Source organism: Macaca thibetana, chromosome 20 (assembly GCF_024542745.1).
Source record: "Macaca thibetana thibetana isolate TM-01 chromosome 20, ASM2454274v1, whole genome shotgun sequence".
Taxonomy (NCBI): domain Eukaryota; kingdom Metazoa; phylum Chordata; class Mammalia; order Primates; family Cercopithecidae; genus Macaca; species Macaca thibetana.
In genome coordinates, this window is record NC_065597.1 from 12338576 (window position 1) to 12362230 (window position 23655).

Here is a 23655-nt window from a genome sequence, read left to right on the forward strand (position 1 = left end):
GTCTCTGATGTCTGTCCTCCGGGCGTGCATCCTTAGGTGAGGAGGCCCAGCATCTCTATTCCCTTGCAGATCCTCAACAAGTACGACTCATGGATTTCCTTCCTGAGCAGCGTGCGGTACTGGATGGCCTTCAACGTGGAGCGGGCCTGCCAGTCCTACTTTGGCTGCGTGCAGTGTATTAGCGGGCCCTTGGGCATGTACCGCAACAGCCTCCTCCAGCAGTTCCTGGAGGACTGGTACCATCAGAAGTTCCTAGGCAGCAAGTGCAGCTTTGGGGATGACCGGCACCTCACCAACCGAGTCCTGAGCCTTGGCTACCGAACTAAGTATACTGCGCGCTCCAAGTGCCTCACAGAGACCCCCACTAAGTACCTCCGGTGGCTCAACCAGCAAACCCGCTGGAGCAAGTCTTACTTCCGGGAGTGGCTCTACAACTCTCTGTGGTTCCATAAGCACCACCTCTGGATGACCTACGAGTCAGTGGTCACAGGTTTCTTCCCCTTCTTCCTCATCGCCACGGTCATACAGCTTTTCTACCGGGGCCGCATCTGGAACATTCTCCTCTTCCTGCTGACGGTGCAGCTGGTGGGCATTATCAAGGCCACCTATGCCTGCTTCCTTCGGGGCAATGCAGAGATGATCTTCATGTCCCTCTACTCCCTCCTCTACATGTCCAGCCTTCTGCCGGCCAAGATCTTTGCCATTGCTACCATCAACAAGTCTGGCTGGGGCACCTCTGGCCGAAAAACCATTGTGGTGAACTTCATCGGCCTCATCCCTGTGTCCATCTGGGTGGCAGTTCTCCTGGGAGGGCTGGCCTACACAGCTTATTGCCAGGACCTGTTCAGTGAGACGGAGCTAGCCTTCCTTGTCTCTGGGGCTATCCTGTACGGCTGCTACTGGGTGGCCCTCCTCATGCTGTATCTGGCCATCATCGCCCGGCGATGTGGGAAGAAGCCGGAGCAGTATAGCTTGGCTTTTGCTGAGGTGTGACATGGCCCCCAAGCAGAGCGGGTAAAGTGCAATGGGTAAGGGAGGGAAGGGGAATGGAAGAGAAAAGACGGGGTGGGAGGGAGGAGGGAGTGCTGTGTTTGAGTCTCTTAATGGTCCAAAGGACAAATCTAAAATGCAAAGAATGGTGATGTAGTAATGGCCTGGCAGCTCTGTTTAGAGGGGGCAACACTGATCCCCCCAGGTGCAGGGCTGCAGGGGATTCTGTGTTTTCACATTGCCTGTCTGCTTGCATCTGCACATAGGCAGTAGTCTCCCCCTGGGCTCCAGAGGGCACTCAGAAGTGCGCTAAAGCAAGTAAGTCCCATTCAGTGGCAACTTGTGATAGGTACCTGAGTGATGGCCACCTGTGGAAAGAGGTTCTCCCAGCCCATGTGAACACAACCAGAGGTGGCAGGAGAATTTCTACTGAGCGAGCTGGGCCGGTTAGTGTATGTCACCCCCACCCCACCCCTAAGTAGTCATCAATGCAATAAGATTGCGCCTGAGATACAAGGCCCAGAAGCCTGATCCTTGGGCATCAGAAAACAGGGTCCAGGAATGGTGCTTTATGTGAGATATCCCACTCCACATCAACATTCCAGGGATGCGCCAAACCAGCAGGGAGTTAGCACTGAACTGCTTTTAAAACTGTACATTAAAAAGGAAAGTGCCAGGAGGAACAGAGAGATTGTGGTGGTGCTAAAGGAGGCCATAAGCTATACAGAGGCCTTGGGTGTTCCACCTGGAAATTGCTCAGACGTCTAGATGGCTTCTTAGCTTGTCTGTGATCTCTGCTGGGGAGATAAAAAGATTAAGCCCCAACATGTTCAGAAAAGAAGTGAAGTCTTGGGTATTTTAACCTGTATACTCCTGAATTCCTCTCAAATTCAGCTCTGATCTGAGGCTAAGACACACTCCTCACTTCACTTTCTCTGAAGGCATATTTTTTGAGGTATCACTGCAGTCACCTCTTCTACCCTCATCATCATGGGTAAGTTTTTCAAGGTGGCAACTGGGGTGGAGCCTGGGCTCTTATAGAACCCTCAGCAGGAGGCAAGCGTGTTCTCAGCACATATGGGAACTATGAGGAGCCTCTGATCAAATTGGCTACAATCTTGGAGCTGCTTGGACAGATTTCTTGGCAGCCGGGTTAGCATGTGTGACTTTCAGGCTACTGTTCTTGACAATCATCTCTAATGGAAAGCTTTTCGGTGTTCCCAAAGTGAACTCTCAAATCCAAAATGGTTATCTTTGAGAACATCCATTCTCCTCAGTGGCTTCTCCAGGCAATTCTTACAGCCCAGTTGTGACAGTCACTGCATTTGCTTGCTTCTTTCCAGAAACCAAACTAGGAGATGAAACTGGTTCCTACATCCTAAGGTTGCTTTCTCTCTCATGCCTCCTGAGGCTGTTTTTGGCTGTTTTCCCTCTGCTGCTTTTGGGGAATGAGGGAAGCCATTTTCTAGTGACTTGCAATCCAGGCTGTTCTCGGTGTTGGAGTTTAAACCTGGGATCCTGACTAAGCCTTTGACTTAGGGGTTGCTGGCTTGCCCTCCAAATGTCCTTTCTCAGAGGCCAGCTAACCCGTGCAGAACCAGCACTGAGGTGGACAGCAGACGAGAGGGCAAGCCTCAAGTGTACCCAGGTGCTTCCTACAAAGACACAAGATGTGCTCTGAGCCACAGATGGGCAAACCCTGGTGCTTTCCTTCATCTCCTATGAACTCAAGGGTTTCCAGGTGTAGCTAACAGTTGCCACATCACACAGACCTCGAGTTTCTGGTAAGACTGCTGGTTGACATCAGACCCAACCCATGAAGGCTGGAAGGCAGGAGGCATTTGCTAAGGCAGCTGATCCAGGCAATCGTTCTGCTGGCCAAGAAGTAAACTATTTTGAGCATGAGAATGGAGGAAATCCGGTCAGCCAAGTGCAGAGTTCAGACTTCGCTAAGGGCTTGTTTTTCTTCAGCATTTACTTGAAGATTAATGTGGGATGTCAGGCTCTCCTGGCTGTCCTACCATCAGCTCTGCCTTGCACTGTGGTCATCAACTTTCCTCAAATCAAAAATAGGCAGGTACAGGTAGTGGGCTCACAACGTTTGACCTCGACTGGTTTTACTAAGTTATTTTGTACATTTTTCAGCAGCAAAACCAAACTGGGTCTTCAGCTTTATCCCCGTTTCTTGCAAGGGAAGAGCCTTTATACAATTGGACGCATTTTGGTTTTTCCTCATTGAGAATTCTAATCCTCTTTTGTATTGTTTCTACAATAATTTGTAAACATATTTATTTTTACCTGCTTTTTTTTTTTTTTTTAATTTTCAGGTCAAGTTTTTTATACTGCACTTATTTGTCAAAATAAAGATTCTCACATATGCTGGTTATCTCGGAACTACTACTTCTTTGTACTTAATGAAAGCTAGCTCTTTATTCCAGTTCCCAAAGGGGACTTAAAATACAAAGTTTAGTCAGGTGTGACTCAAGACCTGGACAAGGTCCATCCTGGTAACTACACCATGGGGGCTTAACTTTTAGTGTAGAGGGTCTTTGGTGAAATAACTGGCAGATGAATGGGCCCTTGCTAAGGCTAAAAACCAAAGCTTGCTTCCTCTTGAAGCATAAGCATTTTAACCAACATGATGTAAGACTGTAGCCAAGCTGAAACAATGAAAAGCAAACTTCCTTCCCTAAGAAACAGGTAACAAAACACAGTGACCCCAGCAGCCCTCTCATCCCATTTATTAAAGAAACAGTAAGAAAAGATACAATGCAGGAAAACCACCAACCATCCTTGCACACCAGGCTGAACAAAGCACAGTGATTTCTTCCCTTCATCCCCCACCCCCACCCCAATTCGCATATTCCCATCCACATCAGTTTAAATTTTGAGGTTCTTTGATTGGGAGTACCAGTGAAGAGGGAGTTGGATGAGTAGAGGAGCCTTAAATCTGGCCACCTCTAAGTCCCAGGAGAAGGGAGCTGCAGGCCCAGTCAGTCAAGCAGAAACTGCATTCAGTAGGTCTTTGAAGTGGTTGTCCATCTCCCTGTTCTGTGTTCAAGCCCCCAGCGAATTGTATGGCAGTAGAGGATGACCAGGTCCAAGCTGCCCAGTTCAGAGCTACGGAAGCATGGTCCGTTCACCAACGCCACGTTTCTAGAGAGCAGTGAGCTGATTCTCCAGTGGTGAGCAGGGGACTACATGTGAACTGGGACCTGCAGGCCAATGTATCCCTGAGGAAAAGTCCACAAGAACAATTCAAGAAACTAGTAAGAAACAATGGGCAGAAAGCTGTGGGACGAAAGCACAGCAGGCTTCTGGGAGGCTGGAGATCCTTTCTCTCAAGGCCAGGATTATTACCACCTGCCACAGTTCACATGCCACAAATAACATCTCACCTTCAGTCAAGAAAAACGCAGAGGAAAAAGATGGCTCATTTGAACTTGAGCCCCAGCTATGTTCTTCAGACTGTAGCTCCACAACTACCCTTTTACCTAAGACAGCCCCTGCCGAGAACCACAGTGCCTAGAAACCAAGGTGGTCCTGGAGGGAAAACGGTGTTTAAGGGGGTAACATTCCATTTGGGTACATTGTAGCCATTGGACCCCCTGGTCTGGGGAAAGCAGCTGGGTTAGTGCCAGGGAGGCTCCCCACTCTAGGAAATGGGACGAAACTCTTGCCTGCAGGGCCATTCATCCTTGGAAAGGAAGCTGGGTTGAGACTGAGGGTCCCAGTTGGCCTTGAGAAAGGAGCCGGGTTGATACCCACAGGGCCAACTGGAGAAGGGCCCAAATGCCCAGCAGCTGGCCTGGGGAAAGTAACTTGACCAGGGCCTAATGGGCCAGTAGACCTTGGGAGGGTAGTTGGACTTGGACCCTGCAGGCCAGTGGCCCTTGGGAAGTTAGCTGGGTTGGGGCCAAGTGGCCCAGAGGCTCTTGGGAAAATGGTTGGATTTGAGCCCTGGAGGCCAGCAGACCTTTGGAAGGTAGCTGGGTTTGATGCCAATGTGCCAGAAGACTGAGAAAAGGCAGATGAACCTGCTCCCCTGGGAAAGGAATTGGCATTTACCCCCATGGGGCCACCTGGCCTTGAGAAATGAGCTGAATTAGGGCCTATGGGGCCAGGAGCCCTTGACATGGGAGATGGATTTGGCCCTGGAAGGCCAATTCCCCGAGAGCCAGGACCTGAGTTTGGGCCCATGGGCCCAGGTACTCTTGCCATGGAGGATGGGCTTGTGCCCATGTTTCCAGAAGCCTGTGAGAAAGAAGCTGAATTTGCTCCTAAAAGACCTGCTGCTCTTAGAATGGGGGCAAGATCGAGGCCTTGAGGTCCAGCCATTCTTAAGTTAAGACCAGATCCTGTGCCCAAGAGGCCACCTGCTCTGGCATCTAGATTAGGGCCCGGGCCCAGGCCACTTGGTCTTGGGTTGGGCCCAAGGCCTGGGCCTGGAAACACACCTGACCTGGGGGCAGGGTTTGTCCCTAAAAAGCCTGATCTCAGATTGGGGTTTGGTCCTGGGCCCAGGCCAACTGGCCTAGGATTGGGAGGACCATTCCCAGAGGTCAACAGAACACCTGCTCTCAGGTTAGGTCCAGATCCAGGGCCTATGGGACCACCACTTCTAGGGTCAGGACCTGCTCCTAGGAGACCACCTGCCCTTGGGTTAGACATAGGACCTGGTCCTGGGAGACCCCCTAACCTGGGGTTAGACAGAGGCCCTGGGCCTGGCAGAGCCCCTGTCCTAGGGTTTAGGGTGGGGCCTGGGCCTGGCCCCAAGAGGCCACCAGGCCTTGGGAAAGAAACTGCACCTGTGCCAGTGGGATTCATCCCTCTTGGAAAAGAAGCCATACTCGGGTCACGAGCACCAGCTGGGAAAGGTGCTGGATTTGAAGCCAATGAGCCTGACGAAGCTGGAAAAGGAGATGGGTTCCTTGGAAATGGGGCCAGATTTCCACCAAGAGAACCGGCCGCCATAAGGAAGGGATCCGAGTTCACACCCAATGGGTGGCCTGTGTTGAGAACAGGACCCCCCTGCGGTCCCAGGGAACTGTCGAGCCGTCCTCGAGGTGGCAGCGGAGCACGAGTCCAAGGAGTTGGCCGCTCTCTAGGGAAAATCCGAGGTTCTTTCATACTTTCTTGGGGACGTTGGTGATAATGGGCTTGGGGCGGGTTTTGAAAAGGATCTTGTCTTTGATGAGTGCTGTCACCAGGTACCGGGTGCCAATCTCGCGGCCAAGCTCATCACAGTCCTGATTCCCAGGAGTGTGTTTCACAAGGACTGCGAAAGGTTTCTCCAGGTGGATGATTTTCCCATACAGGATGTGATGGCCCACGATCAGCACAGGGGTTCCCTTCGGCAGAACAAGAACGAGATTCCTGAGGTTCGGGGCAAGGCCATGACACTCAGGTGCCTCCTAAAGCTGCTCCTGGCAGGCTCTGCTGGCACCTCCACTCCCTGGTTTGGCTCTGCTATTGTGGAGCAGCCACACTGGACCACCCACCCATGTGCCATTTTTACTTTCTAGCCCCACATAAGATAATTTCCACTTTCAGAAATGTGAGCTTTCCAGATTCCCCAAAATTAAATTTCCCTGCTACTGCAGAGGTAGGGGGAGAACAAGCAGAGAGCATCGCAGATTAGCTAGACCTTGAATAACAAACCTGAGGCAGTCCTCACTCTGGGTCCTGGGAGCACCACCTTGGTGTAGCTTGCTTTCCTGAGGCATTAGGCAGGGAAAGAAAAGCCCCCTCACCTCAGTGGTGTAATGTAGGTCTCCCAGGAGGTTTCCAGCTAATCCAGTGCTGTAGCGAGCCTCGATCTCCCCCTGTAGCTCCATCAGCACCCATTCTGCCAGGCCTCCAGCCCTCGCACTGCAAGCAAAGGGCTGGCGGTTACAATATTTTTGAGGGGTGAAGGATAAATAGTGTCCTCACACCACCATTCGAGGCCCAAAGGACCTCTTCGTTGGATCAAGTTCTTGGGAAATTGGGCAGTGGTAGGCACTGAACTAGAGATCAGAAGGCAAGGATTTGTGCAAGATGCACCTAAGGAACCTGATTCTTCCAGACACACGCCACACCTCTATAGCCCTCATCATTTCAAGCCAAATTTGAAAATCTCAAAATGTACTCACCTGGAAACAACAATTTGCACCATGAGCCTTCTGTCTTTAAAAAAGCAAGTGAAAACAAGCTGTACAGAAAAAAGAAAAAGAGATTTAGGGTAATAATGACAACTAATGCAACCTCCACCTCCCGGGTTCAATAGATTCTCCTGCCTCAGCCTCCCGAGTAGCTGGGAATACAGGCACCTGCCACTATGGCCAGCTAAATTTTTGTATTTTTAGTAGAGATGGGGTTTCACCATGTTGGCCAGGCTGGTCTCGAACTCCTGACCTTGTGATTCACCCGCCTTGGCCTCCCAAAGTGCTGGGATTACAGGCGTCAGCCACCATGCCTGGCCAACAACTAATATTACTTACTGTGAGCTAAGTAATTTTCTAAGTGCTTTAGACACATTTTATCTTGTTCCTCTAACGATGCTGTAAGTGGGAAGTGTTCTTTTACCAATATGGTACATATAAGGTTGCTTAAGATCACCAATGGTCAACTGTATGTGCAAAAGTAATCAAGATCACATAGCTACTAAAGCAATGATGATATGAACCTAAGACATAACACTGCAAAGACCATACTCTTGCTCACTATGCTAACGTGCCTTTCTCAAGGATTTTTTTTTCTTTTTTTTTTGAGACCAAGTCTCGCTTTGTCACCAGATCTGGAGTGCAGTGGCGCAATCTCGGCTCACTACAAACTCTGCTTCCCGGATTCAAGCATTCCTCCTGCCTCAGCCTCCCGAGTAGCTGGGATTACAGGCGCCCGCCACCACACCCAGCTAATTTTTTTTTTTTGAGAGGGAGTCTCGCTCTGTCACCCAGGCTGGAGTGCAGTGGCGTGATCTCAGGTCACTGCAACCTCCACCTCCCGGGTTCAAGCGATTCTCGTGCTTCAGCCTCCCGAGCAGCTGGGATTAAGGTATACAACCCCCATGCCTGGCTAATTATTTTTAGTAGAGATGGGGTTTCACCATGTTGGCCAGGCTGGTCTCAAACTCCTGACCTCAGGTGATCCACCCACTTTGGTCTCCCAGTGTTAGGATTACAGGTGTGAACCACCACACCTCATTTTTGTATTTTTAGTAGAGATGGGGTTTCACCATCTTAGCCAGGCTGGTCTCAAACTCCTGACCTCAGGTGATCCACCCACCTCAGCCTCCCAAAGTGCTGGGATTACAGGTGTAAGCCACCACACCCAGCCTTGATCTCCTGACTGCACGATCCACCCGCTTTGGCCTCTTAAAAGTGCTGGGATTATAGGCTTCAGCCACCGCGCCCGACCTCTTTTCTTCTTCTTTTGAGACAGGGTCTCACTCTGTCGCTCAGGATGGAGAGCAGTGGCAAGATCACAGCTCACTGAAGCCTTTACTTCCTGGGCTTAAGTGATCCTCCTACCTCAGCTTCTCAAAGTGTTCGGATTACAGGTATGAGCCACTGTACCCAGCCTAGGGTAGTCTATTTCCTACTCTGCATGTTTCTTTAAAAAGCCTATAGAGTTTCTTAAGATTTTACTTTTTTCTTTGGTAATGATACAAGCTTCAAGTCTACCTCCTTGGTTTTCAAGGTTCAAGGGGTCTCTCTTTAAAAATAAAGCCAAGGGGGCCAGGTGCAGTGTCTCAGGCCTGTAATCTCAGCACTTTGGGAGGCTGAGGCAGTTGGGTCACTTGCTGTCAGGAGTTTGAGACCAGCCTGGCCAACATGGTGAAACCCCGTCTCTACCAAAAATACAAAAATTAGCCGGGTGTGGCGGCAGGTGCCCATAATCCCAACTATTCGGCAGGTTGAGGTAAGAGAATCGCTTGAACTCTGAAAGGCAAAGGTTACAGTGAGCCAAGATTGCTCCACTGCACTCTACCCTGGGCAACAGAGTGAGATTGTCTCAAAAAATAAATAAAGCCAAGGGAACTGAAAAAGTCCTCCAAACATCTTTAGTGAATGGTAAGCTGACTTCTGATGTGATTCTTATCAAAAGCGTTGACCACCTTTCACTTAGATATGAAAATATCCTGATACTTAGATAACCGACTTTGGCTGGGAGCAGTAGCTCACGCCTGCAATCCCAGCACTTTGGGAGGCTGAGGTGAGCGGATCACCTGAGAACAGGAGTTTCAGACCAGCCTGGTCAACATGGTGAAATCCTGTCTCTACCAAAAACACAAAAAATTAGCTGGGTGTGGTGGCGCATGCCTGCAGTCCCACCTACTTGGGAGGCTGAGGCATGAGAATCACTAGAACCTGGGAGATGGTGGTTGCAGTGAGCTGAGATCACACCACTGCACTCCAGCCTGGGCAAGAGAGCAACTGTCTCAAAGAAAAAAAATGTATATATATGCTTTCATTATATACAACAGCAGCACCACCTGGTGGCAAATTTGGAGTACTTTACAAGAACTGGACATTTTTGCCTAAAGACAATTGGCTTCACTTTCTGCGAAGGATAGATTCATCGGGGGTTGATGGGAGGGGACAAAACTACAGCTTCTGGCTAAGTACTGTCAATGTATATATGGAGTTTAGTGGAAGGTTATTAGTTCAATGTTTACCAACTGTAGTATGGAAAGTTAATAGGTATTAAAATTGTGCTCAAGCTTAGCAAACACCCAATTAAAATGTTAAGCAGATTTTTTTTCTTTTTGAGATGGAGTCTCACTCTGTCGCCCAGGCTACAGTGCAGTGGCATGATCTTGGCTCACCACAACCTCCACCTTCTAGGTTCAAGTGATTCTTCTGCCTCAGCCTCCTGAGTACCTGGGATTACAGGCACGCGCCACCATGCCGGGCTAATTTCTGTATTTTTAGTAGAGACGGAGTTTTGCCATGTCGGCCAGGCTGGTCTCGAACTTCTGACCTGAGGTGATCCAGCCGCCTCAGCCTCCCAAAGTACTGGGATTGCAGGAGCAAGCCACCGTGCCCAGCAGATTTCTTTAAGAGACGGGGGTCTTACTATGTTGCCCAGGTTGGTTCCAAACTCCTAAGCTCCAGGGATCCTCCCACCTCAGCCTCCCAAAGTGTTGGGATTACAGGCGTGAGACACTGTGCAAGCTTGAGATTTCTTTACTAGTATGTTAATCTTCCTTTTGGATCTCCAGCCTTATAGCATGACTCTACTCCTAGAGCACCAAACACTGGCAGCAACATGAAATTGGTCAACTCACTAGACTTTTTTTGAGAGGAAGTTTCACTCCTGTTGCCCAGGCTGGAGCGCAATGGCATGATGTCAGCTCACCACCACCTCCACCTCCTGGGTTCAAGCAATTTTCATGCCTCAGCCTCCTGAGCAGCTGGGATTATAGGCATGTGCCACCATGCCTGGCTAATTTTGTATTTTTAATAGAGACAGGGTTACTCCATGTTGGTCAGGCTGGTCTCAAACTCCTGACCTCAGGTGCTCCACCCGCCTTGCCCTCCAAAAGTGCTGGGATTACAGGTGTGAGCCACTGCGCCCGGCCAACTCACTAGACTTTTTAAATTCAAATATAAGTAGCAGCTAACATGTTTTGAATTTTTACTGTGGAATTTTTACTGTGCACATATATTGGTGGTTTCTCATTCAACCATCATAACAAGTCTATGATATAGGTATTTATTCCTATTTTGGAGATGAGGCTACTGAGGCATACAGAGATTAAGTCACTTGCTTATATGTTGGACACACACAGCTGCTATGTGATAGAGTAGAAATCTGTGCCTTGTCTGACTATCTACACTCATAATCACTACACAACTGTGCCTTCCCAAAGGAAAAGAAAGTATTAATGAGAACAAAAAGGAATCAAGGCATCAGGCAGGCATCAAGTACACGCAAGAGCTGGTCAGAAGGTCAATATAGATTCAGGAGAGCATCCTTGAATTGAGTCAGACCTTCTGCACCAGCACAGGTTGTGGGACCACTGGAAAAGGGGTAATACACAAGCTCAGAACCCAAACATTTCCCAAAGAGGCCCCACCACTACTGTCAACAGAACTAAAAGCACTTTTAAAATCCTTTTATAAGGTTTCTTGAAGAAGGATAAAGTTTAAAATCAGAAGGCCTAAATTCAGCTCTCCTGCCTGTAAGTGTGGAGCTCTTTATGACTATGACACCTAGATTATGTCCTATTAAACTTCTGCAAAGACCAAATATAACACATGCTAAGGTGGTTTAAAGACTCCAAGCTCTACTGAGACGGGCTGTTTTTTTAAGACAGTGAGATAAGAAAATCAGCCTTTTGATCCATCATTTTGACTATAACTTAAGGAATGGTGTATTTTAGCCACAAATCAAAAAAGGCTCAATAATGCAGACAGAGAGAGAAGGGTTCTTGCAAATGTGCTTTTGATGATGATGGAGTATTATTTTCCTGGATGGGTACAAGTGACAGTAAAACACAGGTGGTTTTAGAAAAGCGATAAGGTGTTCACATAGGTACACAGTATATTCCAGGAAGATCAAGGCGGGGAAGGAGACAGAGCCTACTGACAACCAAAATCAATCGTCAAGCACTGTGACCATGTGCTTGAGAAAAATGCAGAAATATTTTCAGTGCATTCTCCATTTCCTGGACAGTCTCCTGTTAGAAGAGGAATTCACAACAACGGTGTGGAAAACCACTGTTGCTGGGATGGCACAGCTGTTACTTGCATACCAATCCCCCGTGCCTCAGTAAGACTGCACACCTTTATACACTGATGTAGGAGGTTCTGCCTGTGTACTTCTATGGCATTACCAGACATCCAGCAATGCTCCTGCAAATAGTTCTGTGGCCCATAGGCCTCAGCATCTTAGCGCCATACTCAGTCAGGCTGGTAAAAACTTGTCTTATCCTAGAACTACTGGGATGCTGCAGATGTATGTAGAAATGAAGTTCGAGCCCAGCTTCTAAGAGTTTAGTTCACAAGAACTCATGGACTGCTCTGGCTACAGTTAGGTAATTTATACACACATGGGCGTATTTACTAGTCAGGAATGTAGTACATTGACTAGTATTTGTAATACTAGTATTTACTAGTCAGGAATGTAGTATTTACTGGTCACGAATGTACTAGTCAGGAATGTAGAGGAATTTTAAAATTCATTAAATTTTATGAATTTTAAAATTCTACTTTAGCACTTTAAAATATCCTGTAACACCTGAATTCCATGATTTCTTTTCTTGCTCCTTCAGATTCTACTCTACGCAACTGTTTGTAGGGCACAGTAGGTAGGGATACCTGAGTACTTCCCTGAGCACACACCTGATGGAGGTGGCAAGGAGCATGTACTTCATTCAGTGTGGAACTGATTAAACAGCATGAGGCTGGGCGCGGTGGCTCATGCCTATGATCCCAGCACTTTGAGAGGCTGAAGCGGGCGGATCACCGAAGGTCAGGAATTTGACGCCAACATGGTGAAACCCCATCTCTACTAAAAATACAAAAATTAGCCAGGCGTGGCAGTGGGCGCCTGTAGTCCCAGCTACTCAGGAGGCTGAGACAGGAAAATTGCTTGAACCTGGGAGGTGGAGGTTGCACTGAGCCAAGATCGCGCCACTGCACTCCAGCCTGGGCAACAAAGAGAGAAACTCCGTCTCAAAAAAAAAAAAAAAAAAAAAAAAAAAAGCATATGAGAACATGCAACCCAGTGTGCCCCCATCCCCTTGAGAGTAGACAGAGTAGGAAAAAGAGGTGGGGAAGAAGTATAATACAAATAAATCCCTATTAGAAATAACAAGCATAACAATGGAAATTATCTGTATAAGAGTATGTCTGTCTTCAGTCTCAATTCATTCCAGCAACACTGAAACAACTAAAGCAATTTCTAGTTGTTTGTTCTAAGATGTGGCTTGTTTAGAAATTGCAGCTCTATCAAGAGCATCTGAAGGCACAGTTTGATGAATACACTATACATGATGTCAAGAAACTAAAAGGGAGTCAGTGGAAGAACTCTCCCAGTAACTTTTTCTTTTTTTTGGTGACACGGAATCTCCCTCTGTTGCCCAGGTTGGAGTGCAGTTGCTTGATCTCAGCTCATTGCAACCTCTGCCTCCCAGGTTCAAGTGATTCTCCTGCCTCAGCCTCCCAAGTAGCTGAGACTACGGGTGCCCGCCACCACACCCAGCTTATTTTTGTATTTTTAGTAGAGACAGGGTTTCACCATGTTGGCCAGGCTGGTCTTGAACTCCTGACCTCAAGTGATCTGCCCACCTCGGCCTCCCAAAGTGTTGGGATTACAGGTGTGAGCCACCATGCCCGGTCAACTTTCTCTCTTTTTTTGAGATAGAGCCTCACTCTGTGACCCAAGCAGGAGTGTAGTGGCACGATCTTGGCTCACTGCAACGTCTGCTGCCCAGGTTCAAGCGATACTCTTGCCTCAGCCTCCCGGGTAGCTGGGATTACAGGCACCTGTCACCACGCCCTGCTAATTTTTGTATTTCTAGTAGAGATGGGGTTTCACCATAAACGTCAGACTGGTCTTGAACTCCCGACCTCATGATCCACCCGCCTCGGCCTCCCAAAGTGCTGGGATTACAGGCGTTAGCCACTGCGCCCAGCCAACTCTCTCTTAAGAGCAGAGTTCAACCCCAGATTTGGCTAGGACTGACATGTCTTTCGTTAAGAACAGTAATTCCAGGTTGACAAGGTTAACTGCAGAGCTGGGGAGAGACTTCTGTGATATCACTTTTCAAAAAGATTTAAATTCATTATATTACAGTGTGGTATCAGTCTCACAAGCCACAACTCATGTGTAGCCTTGAAGAGATAAAAAGGTATAAAGAAAACCAACTCTCCCTGCAATAAATTATATATCCTGTCCCCATTCTCATGAGGGGGGAAAGTTTTCTTCTTGATCTTTACGGGCCTTCACACAGCTAAATGAACTAAACAATACATAAATTCTGTATTCCTGTTAGTCAAATGACTTTATCTCAGTAAAGGAAACTTTTTTCCCCTTAAAAAGGCACCAGCATTCAAAGAATCAATCCAGACCCACAATGGGAATCCTACCCCAAACCAAAAAGCTTTGGCTGTCATCAGACCACTCTGGGATATACCTTATTTAACCAGCATTTGGCTTCTCTCTTTTGAAGTTAGTAACTACTATTACAAAAAACCTGCCAGGCGTGGTGGCTCATGCCTATAATCCCAGCACTTTGGGAGTCCGAAATCAGCCCGACCAATATGGTGAAACCCCATCTCTACGAAAAATACAAAAATTAGTCAGGCGTGGTGGCATGCACCTGTAATCCCAGCTACTCAGGAGGCTGAAGCAGAAGAATCACTTGAACCCGGGAGGCGGCAGTTACAGTGAGCCGAGACCGCGCCACTGCACTCCAGCCTGGGCGACAAAGCAAGATTCCATCTCAAAAAACAAACTAAAACAAAACAAAAAAAACTGGTAAATCAAAGCACCACCACGATTTCTTAAGAAAAGTCCAGGCAGAGGCTGGGTGCGGTGGCTCACGCCTGTAATCCCAGCACTCTGGGAGGCCGAGGTGGGTGGATCACGAGGTCAGGAGATCGAGACCATCCTGGCTAACACAGTGAAACCCTGTCTCCACTAAAAATACAAAAAATTAGCCACACGTGGTGGCAGGTGCCTATAGTCCCAGCTACTCGGGAGGATGAGGCAGGAGAATGGCGTGAACCCAGGAGGTGGCGGCTGCAGTAAGCCGATATCATGCCACTGCACTCCAGCCTGGGCAACACAGGCTCCGTCTCAAAAAAAAAAAAAAAAAAAAAGAAATAAAAGTCCAGGCAGAACATTATTTTTATAATACAAAAAGCTTCATTTCTCATATAGCTAGCTTTGTTCAAACACTTATCTAGATCCTCTTATTTCACCCTAACACCCTATGATTCTTAGCATGGTCTTCTCACTCCCATTTCATAAATGAGGAAACAGGCTTAGAGAAGCTAAATGTTAACTGGTCACACAGCTACTTAGGTGGAGAGCTGGGATATGAACCCTAACCCCTCCACAATCTTGCCCCTCTTGCAGTTCTCACATAGTCCCCTCTTGTAAAGCACCTCTGTGTGAGAACTTCCCTTACTTTACAAATATTAGCCTCCTTCTCACAGCATCTCTTACAAAATGGCAAATAAGTAACCTATGGAAAGACGCTGCAACTAGCCACCCAAGTAACTATTGTATCTGTGGGGCAGGCAGTTAAAAACAAACAAGAAGCTTGCTTTTTATCATAGCCAATTGAGATGTTTCAGTTTTTGAAACTTTTAGAAAATACTCAATGCCACCTCTAGAACACAAAGCTTTACCCTACACCTCTGCTCCCGAGTGTGAAAGTAAGTGAATAGAGGACATTCTTTGTCAAGTATTCATTTTAATCTTCCACAAAATTTAATTCTTATCCTCTGGTCTCTGAATTGTTAAATATTAAATTATTAAGATTACTGTCTTACAGAGAACAGAACAGCCTGAGCAATGATCCTCAAAATCCTTCAAAATAAAATGTGGCAGAAGAAAGTGTGTACCCAATTAAACCGAACATATGGCTTAGAGCAAAAAAAGAGGCTTTGACTCAATGATTTAACCTCAATACAAATAACTAAATTTTAATAAAGCTAAACAATATTTTAGAAATTGTTTCATTTTGTACTTTTTAAGACAGGAAACCAAGGCTTTAAATTCTCAACCCTTAAACATTCTTTTCTAAACTGGGGTGAAATCACTTAATTCTTTGAGTGTAAATATTCACAATTTTGTATTTTTTGCTAAGCCAACAGTTGGCATTTATTGAGCTTTTGTTTTTTGATCCCAGGGTGGATACTTTGTTTAGGGATATAGTGAAGCATTCACTTGTCATACAGACCTGGATTCTGTGATTTTGTCACCTATCCCGTATGTGACAGTGGGTAATTTAACCTCACAGGTTTTCCTAACAACAAATTGAGCACAAACGCCTATTTCGAAAGGCTGTTGCAAGAACAAGTAATGAATGTAAAGCTTTTAGCACATTGTCTAACACACGGTAAACCTTCAGGGTCAAGCTATTGATTTCCCAGAGGAAGGTGGCATTTTCTTAGTATTCATCCAATAGAATGTCTTAATACTACTGTATTAGCATATTAATGTTTATAATAGACTAAAGCATTCTACGAAAGCAGCAGGTCATCAGAATAAAATCAAGTCTTCATAACAGCAGAAGAATTCAAACACGGCAGTTGTGGTTCACCAAACTGCTTCAGGGATTAAGTTCTGGAAGGTAATTTCTCTAATACAATGACTATGTGCCTTTCCACCAAGTGAACAACTCTGAACGTTTTACATACAACTGAACACAGATGATTTTTATTTGTAGTGTTATCGTGGTTTTGTGACTGAAGGGGACAGGTCTATACTTTTGAAGGGGATCTTGTCTCTTGAAAGGCTTATGTCACTAAGTCTAAAATCCTGTTTCCAAATGAGAAGCTTGCTCCCCTCCAAAAGGGGGCTTATGGAGGGTTGGTGGAATTGAATGCTTCCAAACTTTACATTAGTGAAGAGTGTGTTCAAAAACTTATGTGGATGCTATGCATACACGTGATACTTCCCATCACATTTTAGGATTCCCACGTTGTAGGGAATCAATTACTGGTATTTGTAGCAATGGGTGGAAAAGATGGCTTCAGTCGATCTGAGTTACTGCAGTTTTCTCCATCTTCTGCTACTCTGCAGCCCCATCTTAGCCTGTCCTCCTTTTAATGCTACGGACCCTTGTATTCCCCCAAACCCTTTCCTTTCCAGCCCGGCGTGGAGTCTCCCTCTATCCTCTTCCTCCCACCCACCCCCATCTTCTCCACCCACTCCCTCTCGGCCCCCTCCCACCCTTTCTGCTAGAGCTACAAACACTTCCTATTTCTAGTCCCACCCACTTTCTGGGACTTCTCAATCCGCTTCCCCCCTCTTCTCCACCCCCCTCTAAATTACAAGCTGTTTTAACCCCTTTTCCTGCCTCCCAGGGAAACTATTCTTTAAACCGCCTTCCTCCACACCACCCACCGGAGTGGTCTTCCAAACCGTTCACCCTCCTCCCAAAGATTACTCTTTAAACGTCCTTTCTCTACCACCCTCGTTCTCCAAATTGTTCCCGGTTCTCAAGTACTCCGCCCCTCCAGGACCCCATCCCACTCATCTCTACGGCTTCCCATCCACAAAAGAACCTGGAATGACTCTCCAACCACCCTCCCAATTACCTCTCCCAGAAGCCTCCCTACTCCACGATTACAAATGTTCCCTGGAACAAAACCTCACGGTCCTTCCCCCCACCCCGAACTCCCCTTTCTGCTATTCCCGCTACTTCCTAGGTTCCAGTTCTACTCCGCTCCCGCAAGCATAGCGGGCTGGGCTCCCTCCCAACCCCGGGAAGAACCCCTTCCCGCACGTACCTCGAGGTTCCGGCCCGCGCCGCCCCCTTCTCCGTCCTCCGCCCGCGCTCGGCCACCCTTTCCGCCCTTCTCACGCTCCTCCCCGCTCGCTCCCTTCCTTCCCTCCGCCTCCCGTCTCCACACCGCTCCCTTCCCCCAAACTCCCGGCCCTCCCACCCCGGGGGCCCCTCCAGGCTCGCCCCCATCTCCGCGCCGCCCTCCCGCCACCCTCCCCCTTCCCAGCCACCCCTCCCCCGCCCGAGCTCCCCGCCCCTCGGCTCGCCATTCTTCTCTCCGAGCCGCGCGCCCCGCCCGACCCCGGCTCCCTAGCTTCCCGCTCCCTCGCGCCCTCGCCCCCATCCCCGGCTCGGCCCTCGCTCCCCGCGGCCTCCCATGCCCCCCGCCCGCGGCCTGACCTGCAATGGCGGCCGCCGAGCGCGGCGCCGCGCGGCCAACGGGCGACAACCGAACCTCCCGCCGCCGTCGCCGCCGCCGCGAGCACTGCCTGCGCACTTCCGACTATGCGCCAGGAGCACTTCCGGGGCAGAGCCTGAGAGCGCGCGCGCACGTGGGGCCGGGGCGGAGAGAGGCGAGCGCCGGGAAGGGGAGCGTGCGGCAGCTGGTGAGTTGGGGAAGGGGCGTGGGAAGCGGCTGCGAGAGCTGGGAGTCTTACATGGTGGGCCGGCCCAGGGTCGGCGTCCGGCTGATCTCCTTGTCCCGAGGGTCTCCTTGTCCCGAGGCTGGGTGGGGGCTACTCTGTAGACCCTGGGAGAAGGAAGGGGAGGCGAAGACCGCGCGCGCCCCAGGCGCTCTGGCCCTGCCGAACGCGCCTGCTCTTTCTGCGGGTTCCTAACCTTGAAGCTAGACGAGTGAGGGGCGAACAAGACCGGGTCTCTACTCTGGCCCAGTACGTATGTTGGCCGGCGTCGGGGGGGACGGGGTAGGGTAAGTGACAGACGTCAGACCAGGCAGCCAGAGTAAGTCAAACCCTGTCGCTTCTTCCTCAAGAGGAGCTCGGTTCTGCCTGCCCCATCAGCCTTACTGTCACGACCTCAGTTTAGGTCTCTTGTTTGCAAACTTAGCAATAGAGTTGAGGAGAAATGCTTGCTAAAATGCGGATTCCTAGGCGCCCCGAGATTGGAATTCTGGAGCTATGGAGTAGGACCCTTTTTGATTTTTTGCTGAAGCCTCCTTGTTATTCAAACCATCCTGAGCTTTTGAAGATTAAGCAATTCTTGGGGGTGGGGGGCATTGTTAGTAGCTATTTGGAAATGAACTTCAGGGAGATGTTGGAGCCTGCTATCCAGAACAGTGATATTAAGGAACTGAATACTATACGTGACATACTGCAGTTAACATTTAACAATAATGACTCTCTTTTCCCCCCGCAGGAATGGGTGAATTTAAGGTCCATCGAGTACGTTTCTTTAATTATGTTCCATCAGGAATCCGCTGTGTGGCTTACAATAACCAGTCAAACAGATTGGCTGTTTCACGAACAGATGGCACTGTGGAAGTTTATAACTTGTCAGCAAACTACTTTCAGGAGAAAGTAAGTCATTTGGGAGTCTGATATGGTGTTTTGATGTTAATTTCTTCTGAAGTTCAAGAAACTTGTCTTTTATAATCAAACTAATAGAGTGACTTCCTAGCCCCTCTGAAGTTGTTTAGAACTACCGAACTTCTGAGATCTCCTGTCTAACTGATGAGAGAAGCTCAGTTTCAATCTGTGTAATGTTGATTAGAAGGGTCCTACCTAGAAATGTGTCATCTCACTGCCTGTCATTGGAAACTGAGGTTTGCTGGATATTTTGGCCACAGGAAGGGAAATTGTTGGTATATCAGTCTCAACACCATTGCAGCTTTGGTAAGCAACATTTCCTGCTGGGAGTGTCAGTACTGTTTCATTGTCAATTCAGAAAAAAATGATAACACATTTTAATATCAAACTTTTTGGTGACTGTTGGCAGGAAGGTGGATTCCAAAGTTCATCTGTCTGAGAGGATGTAGATCTACATGTCTACATTTGGGAGTAAAGGAGATTTAAAATTAGGTAAAATGTCCTTTGAGTGTATGCGGAGGTCTATTAGTCCTTTTTCTTCTCCCCTCCAAGGTCACTGACTAGTAATTTCGGGTGCAACATCTTAGTACATGTTGAATGACTGTTATGTACTGGGTACTGTGATGTAAATGAATAGATGGGAAAATGAGTGAATTCAGTGCCCAGCAGCCTGGTACCTGGAATTTAGGCATTCTGTAAATGTTTCTCGGTGAATGAGTGGCAAATACTGGGTACTGAGACAGATGTCAGAGGCCCTACCTTTACGGAGCTCAAAGACCAGTGGGAGAAACGTAAGTGTACAGTCTCCAGCCTGTAAAATAAATATGATAAATTGAAACACAGGCATAGAACCTTAATAGAGAATTGCCTTCCCTGAGAGGTGGGTTTAGGAAGTGTGGAAAGGGATGATTTACTGAGCTCACCCCTGAAGAACTAATCAGAATTTAAAAACTACAGGCCCACCACAAATGGGTTACATTCTGTGGTATGAAGAACATATGATGCTGTGTGCTTATTGCATCCTGTGATTTTCTTTCTTTTTCTTTTTCTTTTTTTTTTTTTGGAGACAGAGTCTCACTCTGCCACCCAGCCTGGAGTGCAGTGGCGTGGTCTTGGCTCACTGCAAGCTCCACCTCCCTCTCCTGCCTCAGCCTCCCAAGTTGCTGGGATTACAGGTGTGCACCATCACGCCCACCTAATTTTTTTTATTTTTATAGAGACGAGGTTTCACCACGTTGGCCAGCCTGGTCTCGAACTCCTGACCTCAAGTGATCTGCCCACCTCAGTCTCCCAAAATGCTGAGATTACAGGTGTGAGCCACCATGCCAGACTGATTTTCTTTTATTGTTTTTTTTTTTTTTTTTAACAGTCATGGCTATATTGTGATTTTTCTGTTTGTCATTTATAACAGTTATAACTATACACTTTGTGTGTTTGTTTAATGTCTTCCATGCAGAACTTCCAGTTTTGTGAGAAAGGAACCGTGTCAGTGATAATCACATCTGCATTCCCACCATTTATCAAGTGCTTCGTACAAAGCCACTGCTTAGTAAATGTTTGTTGAATAGTTAAGTCAACCATTCCTTGCCTAATGTTCCTTATTTTCTTTTCTCCTTCATCTGTTTTATTTTTCAACAATTAATTAACTCAGGCTAGTTTCCTGCTTTCCTTGTATTCCTTTTCCTACTAGATATGATTGCTTACCTCTGTCAGTGACTCTCAGAGCAAGAAAAAATTAGTATGTTAAAGTGAAAACTTTAGGGCACAGTGGCTCACACCTGTAACCCCAGCACTTTGGGAAGCCAGGGCAGGCGGATCACCTGAGCCCAGGAGTGCAGACCACCCTGGGCAACATAGTGAGACCCCATCTCTAAAAAAAAATAATAATAAATTAGGTAGGTGTGGTGTTGTATGCCCATAGTTCCAGCTATTTGGAGGGTTGAGGCGGGCAGATCACTTGAGCTTAGGAGGCTACACTGAGCCAAGATCGGGCCACTGCACTCCAGTCTGGATGACAAAATGAGACCCTGTCTCAAAAAAAAAAGGAAAGTGGGCCTGGTGTGGTGGCTCACTCATGCCTGTAATCCCAGCACTTTGGGAGGCCGAGGCGGGCAGATCAGCTGAGGTTGGGAGTTCAAAACCAACCTGACCAACATGGAGAAACCCTGTCTCTACTAAAAATACAAAAAAACTAGCGGGACATGATGTCACATGCCTGTAATCCCAGCTACTCAGGATGCTGAGGCAGGAGAATCACTTGAACCCTGGAGGCGGAGGTTGCGGTGAGCTGAGATTGTGCCATTGCACTTCAGTCTGGGCAACAAGAGCAAACCTCCATCTCCGAAAAACAAAAAAGTGAAAAGAATATGAACATATGAGCTAGGAGTAAGGAGACCTTCATTCACCTCATGCAATTGACTTTGGCACTTTTGGCAACCCACTTAACCAGTATGCATCTTGGCCTTCTCAAGTTGAAATAGGAAAAATTAGAGCTGGGCGCGGTGGCTCACGCCTGTAATCGCAGCACTTTGGGAGGCCGAGGCAGGTGGATCACGAGGTCAGGAGATCGAGACCATCCTGGCTAACACGGTGAAACCCCGTTTCTGCTAAAAATGCAAAAAAAAAAAAAAAAAAAAATTAGCCGGGCATGGTGGTGGACACCTGTAGTCCCAGCTAATTGGGAGGCTGAGGCAGGAGAATGGTGTGAACCCGGGAGGCGGAGCTTGCAGTGAGCCAAGATCACGCCACTGCACTCCATCCTGGACAATAGAGCAAGACTCCATCTCAAAAAAAAAAAAAAAAAAAAAAAAAAAAGAAAAGAAAAGAAATAGGAAAAGTTATACTTAGTTCCTTTTTTGTCAAGCAGGTCTAAGAATAAAATGCCTTGATAGATATGAAAACTTTTGGGTTGGGTGCAGTGGCTCACGCCTATAATCCAAGGACTTTGGGAGACCAAGGCTCACTGCAGCCTCTGCCTCCCAGGCTCAAACAATCCTACCCTGTCAGCCTCCATAGTAGCTGGGACCGTAAGTGTGTGCCACCACACCTGGCTACTTTTTATATTTTTTGTAGAGACTGTGTCTCCCTCTGTTGCCCAGGCTGGAGTGCAATTTAAACCTTTTCTGCTGAAAATGTTTTGCTGAACTAGTCCTAGTAAAAGAAACAAATTTAACTGTATAAAACTAGTTAGAATTTGAGCTGAAGAAACGAAAATGTCAGTAGGCATGATCTGAGAGCACAGAACTCCACACTAGTTATTTATGGGGAAGTTGTTTTTGCCATGTTGCCTGTTACCACTCAGTACTGGTACCTGATGAATTTGTGGGAATGTTGAGAAGTTATTGTGTTTCTGCAGTTTTTCCCAGGTCATGAGTCTCGGGCTACAGAAGCTCTGTGCTGGGCAGAAGGACAGCGACTCTTTAGTGCTGGACTCAATGGCGAGATTATGGAGTATGATTTACAGGCATTAAACATCAAGTATGCTGTGGATGTCTTTGGAGGACCTATTTGGAGCATGGCTGTCAGCCCCAGTGGCTCTCAACTTTTGGTTAGTAAGCAACTATTGGTAATTCAATCCAAAATTTCTCTTGTGCCTGCTCAAACTTTCTTGCCTGTGCTTATAGGAGAGTAACGATGTATTATGGCATGTGGCAACCCCAACTACAAGATTGGAATTGATACTGAAGATTTAAAAAATCCCCAGCGCCGGGCGCGGTGGCTCACGCCTGTAATCCCAGCACTTTGGGAGGCCAAGGCGGGCGGATTATGAGGTCAGGAGATCGAGACCATCCTGGCTAACACGGTGAAACCCCGTCTCTACTAAAAAATACAAAAAAGTTAGCCGGGCATGGTGGTGGGCGCCTGTAGTCCCAGCTACTTGGGAGGCTGAGGCAGGAGAATGGCATGAACCCAGGGCGCAGAGCTTGCAGTGAGCCGAGATGGCGCCACTGCACTCCAGCCTGGGCGACAGCGAGACTCCGTCTCAAAAAAAAAAAAATCCCCAGCATTCTTTTTGCTGCTTGTCTGGACCTTGTTGATTCATTTATGAAATGATAGGATTACATCAGTTCAACATTTCCCAAACTGTGTTCTGTGGAATTTGGAGATGTAGAGGTTTTTTTGTTTTGGTATGTTTTGTGTTTTATGATAAATTTCTTTTCAGAAATACAGCATGTTTAATCCTGCTGTAAATTCACAATGCACATTGGGATATGAAGAGTTCTAAGAGTCCCTTCAGCAGGTTAACCTGTGCACCAGTGTTTCAGCACAGTGTTTCAAAAATTTGACCACACGCTGAGACCCTTCACATAATTACCATTAGAATGGGTGCTTCCGGATCTTTAATTCTCTGTGATGAGTCTCATTCTTTTTGATCTGCACTAATTTGCACCATATCTTAAGGTGTTTCCATTTAGGTTATAATGTTAATAGGTCTTTCTAATCCATGTCATATGCAGGAATGGGGCCACTAATTAGAACTCTTAATATCAGTCTGTTTTCTGTCTAGGATATGAAGGCTACTGAGAATACACTTAGTTTCTTGATAACTAGTACTTTGTTTCTCTCACAAATGATTTTTCTCTTTCAGGGCAACTGATAGCTTTAAGGAGGAAGAGAGAACGAGAGAGAGAGAGAGAGAGAGTGTGTGTGTGTGTGTGTGTGTGTGTG

At 47.4% G+C, this 23655-nt stretch overlaps 4 protein-coding genes across 8 annotated transcripts in view; 2 read left to right on the forward strand and 2 right to left on the reverse strand.

Annotated features, from left to right (window-relative positions):
• HAS3 (hyaluronan synthase 3) overlaps positions 1 to 3376 on the forward strand; it is a 30388-nt gene extending 27012 nt beyond the window's left edge. For all 3 annotated transcript variants that reach the window (XM_050773357.1, XM_050773358.1, XM_050773359.1), the window contains one exon: positions 70 to 3376. In XM_050773357.1, the coding sequence (XP_050629314.1) occupies positions 70 to 993 (924 nt within the window). In that variant the 3' untranslated portion in view covers positions 994 to 3376. The remainder of the gene's footprint in view (positions 1 to 69) is intronic.
• Positions 3377 to 3715: 339 nt separating this feature from the next.
• Positions 3716 to 6120, reverse strand: DERPC (DERPC proline and glycine rich nuclear protein). The gene is made up of 2 exons (XM_050773365.1): positions 5799 to 6120; positions 3716 to 4223 (listed from the first exon to the last, which is right to left on the reverse strand). The coding sequence occupies exons 1-2, from the start codon at positions 6118 to 6120 to the stop codon at positions 4147 to 4149; spliced, it is 399 nt and encodes a 132-aa protein (XP_050629322.1). The 3' UTR covers positions 3716 to 4146.
• Positions 3716 to 17916, reverse strand: CHTF8 (chromosome transmission fidelity factor 8). 2 transcript variants are annotated; one of them, XM_050773389.1, is made up of 4 exons: positions 17843 to 17916; positions 7125 to 7183; positions 6744 to 6861; positions 3716 to 6341 (listed from the first exon to the last, which is right to left on the reverse strand). In XM_050773389.1, the coding sequence occupies exons 2-4, from the start codon at positions 7145 to 7147 to the stop codon at positions 6117 to 6119; spliced, it is 366 nt and encodes a 121-aa protein (XP_050629346.1). In that variant the 5' UTR covers positions 7148 to 7183; positions 17843 to 17916; the 3' UTR covers positions 3716 to 6116. The 2 variants fall into 2 exon arrangements, with proteins under 2 accessions (XP_050629346.1, XP_050629347.1); XM_050773390.1 differs by lacking the exon at positions 17843 to 17916 and adding an exon at positions 17448 to 17513.
• Positions 17879 to 23655, forward strand: part of UTP4 (UTP4 small subunit processome component) — a 39084-nt gene continuing 33307 nt past the window's right edge. Inside the window, exons 1-3 of one of the 2 annotated variants that reach the window (XM_050773335.1) lie at positions 17879 to 18048; positions 18818 to 18978; positions 22343 to 22534. In XM_050773335.1, the coding sequence (XP_050629292.1) occupies positions 18820 to 18978; positions 22343 to 22534 (351 nt within the window). In that variant the 5' untranslated portion in view covers positions 17879 to 18048; positions 18818 to 18819. The other variant, XM_050773334.1, reaches the window with a different exon arrangement.

Coding starts and splice junctions, on each gene's coding strand:
- DERPC (XM_050773365.1), bottom strand. CDS start 6,120: ATGAAAGAACCTCGGATTTTCCCTAGAGAGCGGCCAACTCCTTGGACT. Junction 4,224..5,798: donor GATGAATCCCACTGGCACAG/GTGCAGTTTCTT, acceptor ACTTTTCCTCAG/GGATACATTGGCCTGCAGGT.
- CHTF8 (XM_050773389.1), bottom strand. CDS start 7,147: ATGGTGCAAATTGTTGTTTCCAG. Junction 6,862..7,124: donor GTGCAAATTGTTGTTTCCAG/GTGAGTACATTT, acceptor CTTTGCTTGCAG/TGCGAGGGCTGGAGGCCTGG. Junction 6,342..6,743: donor ACCTACATTACACCACTGAG/GTGAGGGGGCTT, acceptor GTTCTGCCGAAG/GGAACCCCTGTGCTGATCGT.